Below are 10,142 nucleotides of genomic sequence, written 5' to 3'. Positions count from 1 at the left end.
ATGCATTGACAAAGAATATATAGGGTCTTTTCAACCTGTTTCTAGGCGAATGGAGTCTCTAGCTTCATGTAAAATCTCTATAGTCATTTTACCCTTCATAACAGATTCTATAGCGCATGGCCATAGCTCTCCAATACCATTAGATTCCTCTTCTCCAACCTTGAGTGGTCCTTTTTTCTTAATAGGATCCACCTTAAACCCATAGGAGACTGCCTCAACCATTGAGATGGCATGGCTAGTAGCCATGTCCTCAACTAGCTTCTTCATCCCGCCTTTTCCAAAGTTTATCCCCAAGAGCTTACCTATTTCACTTAGGTGAATTTTTCCATCTTTAAAGAAAGCAAGCTCCTTTGTCAAAGTGTCTTTAAAAATTTCACGATCCCTCCTTGCATGGTCAATACTATCACACCATATGCATCTATTTACAAAACCTTTATGCTTTGAGGTCATTGCACTGTAGATTGACCTAATGGTTGCCCCCTCTCTTCTTCTAAGCTTTAACTTTATCTCTTGCATTCCTTTAACAATGTCATTGAGGATGGATTTTTCACTCTTTGGAACCATAATCATATGCTTTTTAGGACTCTTGAGAAAACTAGGAACTTGAGCAGGGTTGACTATCATCTTGTCTCTTCATTGTTGTTGCTTAGCTAGCAGCAAAATGGCGTCTTAGACCTCATTCCAATCGGTCTTTAAGCCTTGTTCAGCATCTTTTTCTGCAAGTAGTAACTCTATCTTCTCTTTAATCTCTTTACCTTCTGCCTACAAAAAGAGCTCCATCTTCTTTGCGTTTAGTGTAGCCTTTTCAGTCCTTGACAATTGATCATTTTGGCGTTCAAATTCCCTTAGCAGTTTGGTAGGCGAAAGCCCCTCTTTTGGCCAAATTACCCACTCTAAAAAAAGTCCTCTTTGTTATTATTTTGGATTCATTCATGAAATACTCTTCTTTTAAAGCTAACTTGAATGCTTCCCATGTTGTCCCATGCTCATTTCTAACTCCCCTTACATGCTCTCTAATCTCAGGATCCACAACTCGCTCAAAACTTTGTACCATCTCTGCTTCAGGCACTCGATGACACTCCATGTCCTTTACATATCCACAAATATAGTTTGTTACATCTTTACCTTTAAATTGGTCCATCTTCTTCACCACATATTGAAGCACTTTGGTTGATGAAAGCTTTCTCCTTTCCACAGCTTGTTGTTGCTGCATAAACACCGCAAAATACTGAAACATTTGCATTGTGACTGGATCAAATCGAACCCCCTGTTGCTCTTGTTGCTCCATAGATTTAACAATTTAATTTGAAACCTTCAATGAAGATTTTGAACCCTCACCCTAGCCTACTTTGCACCGGGTTCACCAAAAATGTGTTAAGAAGTACGCAGTGCGACTAGGAAAGTATCAGGCCTCTTACTGTGAGGATTTGTACCAAAATCAACCAAGGCGTAGATGATTTGAAGCCAAAAACACACTCAAATAGAAAAAAAGTCCAGCCATGAAAGATCAACTTTGAAAATGAGACAATACTAACTCAAACTCTTGTGTGTGTGAAGATTAGGTGTATCCTCGCTCCTAATTGCAAAGATGTAGTGCTCATTTGACCTGTTCAAAACCCTAAATTGATGCTTTGATTCTTCATTTTGACCATTTCATAGAAGCTTTAGTACTTCATTGGAGAAGTCTAAGTAGTAATTCAACGAGGGGAAACCTTGATTGGAGGCCTCACAGCCTCAAACATGTAGTGGAAGCATCACGAGACTACACTAGCACCCTGTATTGGAATGGATGGATCTCCTTGCTTATATTCCCAAATGAGCTCATTATTGGCTCTAAAACTTTCCATCCAGCTTTAGAAACAACAAAACCATCACTGATGTGGCATTTTGAGCCATTTTTTGCTTACTTTAGGCTATTTTTGACAAATTTATGGCCTTTTTTATGGCCCAAAAGACTTGATATTGCCATTCCTCGTACTTAATCTGATGTGTGACACCTTTTCCTAATTCATACTTGTTTAGATTGGAACAAAAATCAATCTTATTCTTCAAATGCTCTGTTAACTGAAGTATATCTTGCTTGATATCGACCTGTGACATCAAAATATGTCCTTCAAAACATTCAAAACCAAAATTTTGATTCGTTTCATCATCCACAATATTTGGCATAGTGGTTTGATTCTTTGTCTGAATTTTTTGATCATCAGAATCAGCATCAGTAAACTCCTTCAATGTTCCTTCAGCACCTTTTTGCAACACTTTCACTTGCAAGGATGTTTTTGGTGGAGACTCCTTGTGAATTGATATGGTTTTTGGAAATTCCTCTTGAGCAAATTTGATTTCAGGAAATTTGATTTCTAGCAATTCCTCCTATGCATTCATCTCACTATCCACTCTTTAAGTGGGCTTTGAATAACACGAACAACATCATGGTTATGTATGACATGCTTCTCCTCACAAATAGGGTAAAAACATTTTCCATATGAAAACAACATAAGTTTAAGCAATGGATCTTCCTCTTCCACTCCATGGGTATACTCTAATGGTAGGTTAGGGGTATCTCGGGGCTCTTCTAGGCTCTTTTGTCCACCCTCCTTTTGCACTTCCTTCTCCTCCATCTTTGGTATCCCTACTTGGTGAATTACATGACCCATTCTCCATCCATCATCATCATCATCATCACTAAAATCCCCTTCAAACTCATTCTCATATGCATCCCTTAGCTTCTCACATGCTTTTTGCAACTTGAAGACCTTCTTTCTACTAGAACATGATTTTTTCCTATCCCTTTTATGATCATCTAGCCATTCATATGCATTCTCCAAGTCATCTTCGAAATCATCTAACTTCTCTAAGTCTCTTTCCATTTTTTTATAGGAAGTTGCATTTTGCAATTTGCAGTAACATTATGAATTAGTTTTGTGCAAAAATCCACCATGCACCACTTACTACAAGCATCTCTCTTTGAGCACTCATCAACTACACACAGACAATCATCCACCTCATGCTTCTTACTCATGCAAACCTCACATTTCTCTTTCTTCCTTTTACCTCCCATAACATTCACTTCATTGAAATACAACAATCATGTTTAGCCCTCAAGATCGGTGCACCACATCAATCTGAGACCCATTAAATTTTTTAAACGAAGAGCCACGGATGCTATACCGAGATCTGCATAGTCCATTTAATTGGTTGCTTAAATTGATTAGGATATTTTAGTTTAAGGATGTATATATATGTTTGGAAAAATTCAGTCAAAGATACCACTCTTGAGCTTGTTTTCTTTGATAGATCTGATTATCAACATCAGATTCAACATCATATTTCTCTGTCTGATTTCACGTAATTATTCTTTTGTCTCTACAAAATCATCCAAACTTTTTCCATTTTGCACGTCTGAATCTGCAGCACCTGGCTAAATCTGTGCAACCTAAATCTGCAGCACGTATAGAAGCAAAATCTGAATTTTGAATCTGCAGCAACGCTTCTAACCAAACATGATCTACTGCTCTTGAATTTTCTCTCCTCGGTCTAACAATTTCTCCTTTAGGATAGGTTCTTTCATATCATCATTACTCTCATGAAACACAAACATCCACCTTGAATGCTGACATAGAAGGTAATCAAACCTAGCAGACATACCATTATAGTAGGTAGTCAACAAAACAAGAATGTCAGACACGACACACAAACAATTACATTAGGTTCACCAAATGTGTTGGCAAAACCTTCAATGGCTCAACAGGATAGCCAAATGTGTTGGGGTTCATCAACACAAGAATCTCTCTCAATACACATGCTCTCAAATAGAGAACATATACTGATCACTCCATGATCAGACTCAGCAAAAAACACAGTTAGATAACTTCAGAGCCAACAAATAGACAGAGCAAAGAACCCCGTGGATAAATCTTCTTTCACATTCCCCTACTCAGAACTCCTCCCAATACAAATGCCAATTAATGGATATATATGTCCAACCCACAAATGTTCTTGGCATAAAATATAAGAGTCAACAAAATCCGACCTAGCAATATTCCGACCCAGTTTCGTGATGCTCCACGTCCACAAGGTGAAGCTTCGACAAAACACAAGATTTTAGGCATTACTATTGCTCACACAGATTACTGATTGCCATCCTTTGGAGTTTATGTCTTGTGGGGTTGTGCTTCGCAAATCCATGGTTGATCCATATGCCTAGAGTGTACTTTATAGAGCACTAAGTGCGGCCAGCATAGCGTTGGCAATGATACTTCAATCAAAACATGATCGAAGACTCTTTGGTAGATATGTATGCTAGTCGGCATTGCCTTGACAATATGAAAACCAAATGACGAGCTTGGAAATGCTCTGATTCAAGTATATGCTATAAAATGCGACCAACATGCTTTCGTTCGTGGGTGATGGCTATTAATGTGGAGGTGGTGAGGATGCTACAAGATATAAGTGCTTTGGTTGGTAAGAATGCACTCAGCATTGCCTTGGATACATTGTATGCTAAATATAGTGAGAAGCTCGAAGGCAAGGCCGTGAGGCATGTGTGAACGATTGCCTAAGAGCAGGGTTTTCTTTATAAAAATATTATATATTAAGTGAAGGAAAAAGCTATTCTGGCCAATACAGGCAGCGCTAGAAAAGACGAGGGTCCAGCAGGGCCGTGCAGGTTGACGTACAGAGGGCCGCACACAAGAGTTGACGAGGGTGGACGTGGTGGTGAAGGACTGTCAAGCAACAAGAACATCAACTGCAGAAGAATACGTGAGGACCGGAGTGAGGAGGATTGTAGAGTTGTTGAGTGGCTTTGGAGAGAAAGCCGAGCTGCCGTAACTGTAGCAGCGTAGTAAACAAACGGTCGGGGAAGGAGGAGTTGCAGAAGCACTCGAGTGCAGCGCACTGAATTTGTTATAGTGCAAAAGTTTGGAGGCCCAAGCAGTAAAGAACTAGCGCGAGCAAGCATGGATAATCAAGCAGAGTGTGTCGTCAAGATGGGCAAAGAAAAAAAGAGCCGTCGGAGAGCCGAGGACGAGCCCGTGAGAAGAAGAGGTGGAGGTTGATCAGTGAGAGTGGGCTACCAAGAAGCAAGGAGCCGCAGCTGTCGAGCACTAGGAGCGGACGGCCAAGAGCAGCATCGTGAGATGATCATTAATTATCAGCAGGACAGAGAGCAGGGAGATCAGTCATCGAACAAGCTTTTGACGATGGTGTTGCTGCCGAGTACGAGTTGCAAGAGGTTGTCGAGGCATTGAAGTGGCCTAGCTTCAGTGTTTTCAGTGGATACGGCAGCGGTTTGACAATCCACAACCGAAGTTTTGTGTGATTGGGGATGTGTTTGAAGATGGAGACAATCATACCTTGGTGAAGGTAGAGACGACAGCTTTGTCCTAGAGAAGTTGGCTTTAAGAAGTTTTTAGCAGTTTCAGAGAATTGTTTGAGTTAAAAGAAGACCAAAGCAAGCGACGGCAAAGTGAGTGCATGTGAAGGTGTTCGGGAAGAGCAAGGGAAGGAAACTGAAGCAAATAAGGCTTTGGTGTTTGTGCTTCCGCTCAAGATCTCGACGGCTTTAAGAGCATAGTGGGTCTATTGCGACGGTCAAGTCTTTTGTATTCAGCTTTTGAGTTTATTCAATAATTCAATTTAAGGTTTCCATAAGTGTCTTTTGAACTATCTTCTCTTGTGTTGTGCATCTCTCTCTAACTGTTTCCCAGAGCAAGCAGCCCTGTGCTGACCCGGCTCACTAACTGCACAAATTATTCCCCGACATCTTTGGTGAACCCGATGTGAAGCGAGCCGGGGTGGGAAATTTTGGCAGAGAAGATGACGACGACATCTCAAATAGAGATGATGCAACTATTTGATGCTTTCTTACAGCAGCATCAGGTTACTTATGAACAATTTTCTTTGGGCTAGACAGATTTATCGTGAGGATTTTCTCTTTTAGATGAATCCGAGATGAAGCAAGAAAAAGTTGAAGAAGCATTGGATAATGTTTATGCTGAAAGAGGTACATTCGATGGTTATGATAGTGATGGATATCTTTCATGCTACAGGTCAGAGATGGAGCTTATGGATATTCCAACTAAGCGTATGATCAAGGAGTTTGGCCGGTTAGTAGCTCCAAAATTACATTATCAGATACAGAAGCTTATCAATAAGTATGCACATAATTGGCCAAAATTTGCAGAAGCAGTTGTCCAGGTGGGTGACCAACACATAGCCTTGGAAATAGAACAGATGGATCAACAAAAGCAGTTTACTTTCAGTAAAGGTGATGGAGATCAATTGTAGACAATGAGCTATGATGAATTTTGGGAGCAAATTGATGCAAGAAGTAAAGCTAAAGCAGATGCAGCTTTGCAAGTACCAGATTTTGTCCGAGAGGATCATGCTTCAATTGAGCTAGCACACGCAAATAACGAATTTCAGACTAAAGCCATTGATGAAAAATTTTCAGAGCTTTCTCACATGGTAGCTGCTTTTATCATTGATTCTTGTGAAGAATGAGACGAAGGTGAAAATGTTGTTGTCAATGTTCAACATACTAGTAATCTTTGCAGCATGGATTGTTCTCAAGAAGTTCAAGATGATCCTTTAGAAGGTGTTGATGGTCCTCTCATCACAATGGAAGCATGAAAGGCCAAGCAGAACAACAGGTTTCTTGAAGACGATTGCATTGATAAAAACATTTATACTATAACAAAAGAAGTGCAAGAAATTATGGAGTCAATAGAAGATGTGCATGAGCGTATATATGATCTACAATTGCTGCTGATGATATGTTTACAGGTACTAATATTATAGAGCAAGAAGAGAATGCCATTATTGATGTCTTTTTATCTGATTGTGGTATGTGTAAGCAATATATTATGAATGATTTCTCTACTGCTAGTACCTGTTCAGAGGAGGTGCATCAAGAGTCTTCACAAAGTATCGATGGATCTTTGGCTACCATAGAAGTACATGAAGCGGAACAGGATGAAGAGACCTATGAAGATTCCTTAGATGATGTTCTTTGTGTGCCTGACATTTGTGACATGACTGAAGTATAGGATATCCACGAAGTTTCTCCTTGTGTTATTTCTCATGAGCTGCAAGAGGAAGAAACTCACAATTCTTTGACAGATGATAAGGTAGCCAGTGCTCTAATGATCCAAAAGTGGATGAAAATTTACAGGTTACAGCTCTTTTTCATGGTCAGGCTTGAGTTCCAAGTAATGATGATTGTAACACTGTTTCAGAGGTTTGTGATAACTATGAAGTCAGAGGGGGTGAATCACTATCGATTAAGAAAAGGATGCATATGCTTCTTGAGTTTCTTCGACGAGGTATTGGCTATGGTTGGATCCATCTACTCTTTCTACTAATTCTTATGTCAGTGCTATCATGGTTACCAAGAAAAGATATGCAGTGTTCTGATATGCTTACTCAGCAAAAGCTATCAAATGTTTACGAGAGCTGGGTGTTGCATAATGATTCAAGGGAAGTTTTACTTTACTGTGAGGGTCATAGATGTTATGTGCTTGCTATGGTATTCGACCCAAGAGATTTTGAGGTCCTTAAGAAGCAGGTTGAATATGGTTGGGTTCTTCTGGGTGCACAATGTTATTGGTTTGCTGATTGATCCAGGAAGAACAAGCTTAGACCAAGGTTGTTTGATGTCGATTCAGACCGATAATGTATGCTCATGTTTGGAGTTTATGTCTTGTGGGGTTGTGCTTCGCAAATCCATGGTTGATCCATATGCCTAGAGTGTACTTTATAGAGCACTAAGTGCGGCCAGCATAGCGTTGGCAACGATACTTCAATCAAAAAATGATCAAAGACTCTTTGGTAGATATGTATGCTAGTCGGCATTGCCTTGACAATATGAAAACCAAATGACGAGCTTGGAAATGCTTTGATTCAAGTATATGCTATAAAATGCGACCAACATTCTTTTGTTCGTGGGTGATGGCTATTAACGTGGAGGTGGTGAGGATGCTACAAGATATAAGTGCTTTGGTTGGTAAGAATGCACTCAGCATTGCCTTGGATACATTGTATGCCAAATATAGTGAGAAGCTGGAAGGCAAGGCCGTGAGGCATGTGTGAATGATTGCCTAAGAGCAGGGTTTTTTTTATAAATATATTATATATTAAGTGAAGGAAAAAGCTATTCTGGCCAAAGAAGGCAGCGTTAGAAAAGGCGAGGGTCCAGCCAGCAGCGTGGCCGTGCAGGTTGACGTACAGAGGGCCGCGCACAGGAGCCGACGAGTGTGCAAGGAGGTGACGAGGGTGGACGTGGTGGTGAAGGACTATCAAGCAGCAGGAGCATCAACTGCAGAAGAACTCGAGTGCAGCCCACTGAATTTGTTATTGTGCAAAAGTTTAGAGGCTCCAGCAATAAAGAACCAGCGCGAGTAGGCGGGGATAATCAAGCAGAGTGTGCCGTCAAGACGGGCAAAGGAAAACAGAGCCGTCGAAGAGCCGGGGACGAGCCCGTGAGAAGAAGAGGAGGAGGTTGATCAGTGAGAGTGGGCTGCCAAGAAGCAAGAAGCCCCAGCTGTCAAGCACTAGGAGCGGAGGGCCAAGAGCAGCATCGTGAGATGGTCGTTAATTATCAACAGGACAGAGAGTGTGTAGGGAGATCAGTCATCGAACAAGATTTTGACGATGGTGTTGCTACCAAGTAAGAGTTGCAAGAGGTTGTCGAGGCATTGAAATGGCCTAGCTTTAGTGTTTTCAGTGGATACGGTAGCGGTTTGACAGTCCACAACTGAAGTCTTGTGTAATTGGGGATGTGTTTGAAGATGGAGTAAATCATACCTTGGTGAAGGTTTTTTAGAGACGAGAGCTTTGTCATAGAGAAGCTGGCTTGAAGAAGTTTTTAGCAGTTTCAGAGAATTGTTTGAGTTAAAAGAAGACCAAAGCAAGCGACGGCAAAGTGAGTGCACGTGAAGGTGGTTGGGAAGAGCAAGGGAAGGAAACTGAAGCAAATAAGGCTTTGGTGTTTGTGCTTCCGCTCAAGATCATGGCGGCTTTAAGAGCACAATGGGCCTATTGCGACGGTCAAGTCTTTTGTATTCAGCTTTTGAGTTTATTCAATATTTTAGTTTAAGGTTTCCATAAGCGTCTTTTGTACTATATTCTCTTGTGTTGTGCATGTCTCTCCAACTGTTTCCCACAGCAAGCAGCCCTGTGCTAACCCGGCTCACTAACCGCACAACTTATTCCCCGACACCAGCAATTTCTAACTCAGCAAATAATCAAAGTTAGCAATAATCGGAGTTAGCAAATATCCAACTCAGCAAGATCCCAGTCAACACACATTAACAATTAACGTAATCAGGTCTTTTTCTGTAATTACTAGAGCTATTAACTTAATCACACAATTGTGATCTTGTCAATGAAATCCCTGCTTGCACACTTCTAAATGCAAGTCCTTTTTTAAAATTTTGTTTTTCAAGCCCTCGATAAAGAGAACCGGTAATCAATCAGTTTGTGGAAACTCTTGCACTGGACATCTTTTGATGTATTGCTTGAAACAAAGTGAGGCTTCCTTCACCTTTTCATTTTCTTTCTGTCTGAAAGTATAGATCTGAGAGGCAATGTTATGCTTGATTACCCTCTGAGTGAATTCCTTCGCAAACTCTCATCAGAGTTGATTGATATTCACGAAATCTCTACTAAATCAGTGATTGGAACCAAGTTAACGTCATTCCCTCTAATGTTAACCCAAAATCCCTCCTAATCTGTGTGGAAATATGCTACTTGTCCCACTGTTAAGACTTGTTAAAAAATAAAAACATGTGTATATGGATCTCTTTATCTATTGTACTTGTTTGACTCGCACTTAGCCACTTGAGAAGGTTGCAATTTTTGTGTTTTTGCAGCCATCTTATCAATTTAGGTTCTACTCCCATAGACTCTCTCATTTCATAAACACTCATAAGTGTTCTGGAAGGGACTCATTTAGGCACCCTTACTTCAAGTCTTATATACAAAGTTTAAGTCTTGAAATGTGGTATCCTTGTATGCAATGGCACACTTACTGCAAGTCTTATATCCCATGTTTTAGTCTTGAAATGTGGTACCCTTGTATTGAATATCGTGTATGCGATGGCACTTCCTCAATTTTTTGACATATGAACTCGGGAATCAAG

The 10,142-nt window shown here is 40.5% G+C and overlaps 2 protein-coding genes across 2 annotated transcripts; one reads left to right on the top strand and one right to left on the bottom strand.

Moving 5' to 3' along the window:
• Nucleotides 1–669: 669 nt before the first annotated feature.
• LOC147460076 (uncharacterized) lies at nt 670–2,867 on the bottom strand. Its single transcript, XM_086511671.1, is given in 5 exon segments — nt 670–762; nt 1,007–1,087; nt 1,151–1,207; nt 1,957–2,396; nt 2,399–2,867. Coding segments are annotated over 5 exon segments (1,140 nt in total).
• A 1,796-nt stretch (nt 2,868–4,663) lies between these two features.
• On the top strand, nt 4,664–9,084 carry LOC147460075 (uncharacterized). Its single transcript, XM_086509951.1, has 5 exons — nt 4,664–5,052; nt 5,160–5,233; nt 5,444–5,574; nt 5,872–5,880; nt 6,051–9,084. The coding sequence occupies exons 1-5, from the start codon at nt 4,959–4,961 to the stop codon at nt 6,286–6,288; spliced, it is 546 nt and encodes a 181-aa protein (XP_086366077.1). The 5' UTR covers nt 4,664–4,958; the 3' UTR covers nt 6,289–9,084.
• Nucleotides 9,085–10,142: the final 1,058 nt, after the last annotated feature.

This window comes from Adiantum capillus-veneris, chromosome 4 (assembly GCF_014529385.1).
Source record: "Adiantum capillus-veneris isolate H3 chromosome 4, ASM1452938v2, whole genome shotgun sequence".
NCBI classification, from domain to species: domain Eukaryota; kingdom Viridiplantae; phylum Streptophyta; class Polypodiopsida; order Polypodiales; family Pteridaceae; genus Adiantum; species Adiantum capillus-veneris.
Note: the sequence above shows the minus strand (reverse complement) of the source record. Positions and strands in the feature narration are given on the sequence as shown.

Bases quoted from the DNA above. Each gene is read 5' to 3' on its own strand.
- LOC147460075 (XM_086509951.1), top strand. From the start codon at position 4,959: ATGGATAATCAAGCAGAGTGTGTCGTCAAGATGGGCAAAGAAAAAAAG. The intron at 5,053-5,159 runs GTTGATCAGTGA...AATTATCAGCAG, and splicing joins CGTGAGAAGAAGAGGTGGAG to GACAGAGAGCAGGGAGATCA. The intron at 5,234-5,443 runs GTTGTCGAGGCA...TTGAGTTAAAAG, and splicing joins CCGAGTACGAGTTGCAAGAG to AAGACCAAAGCAAGCGACGG.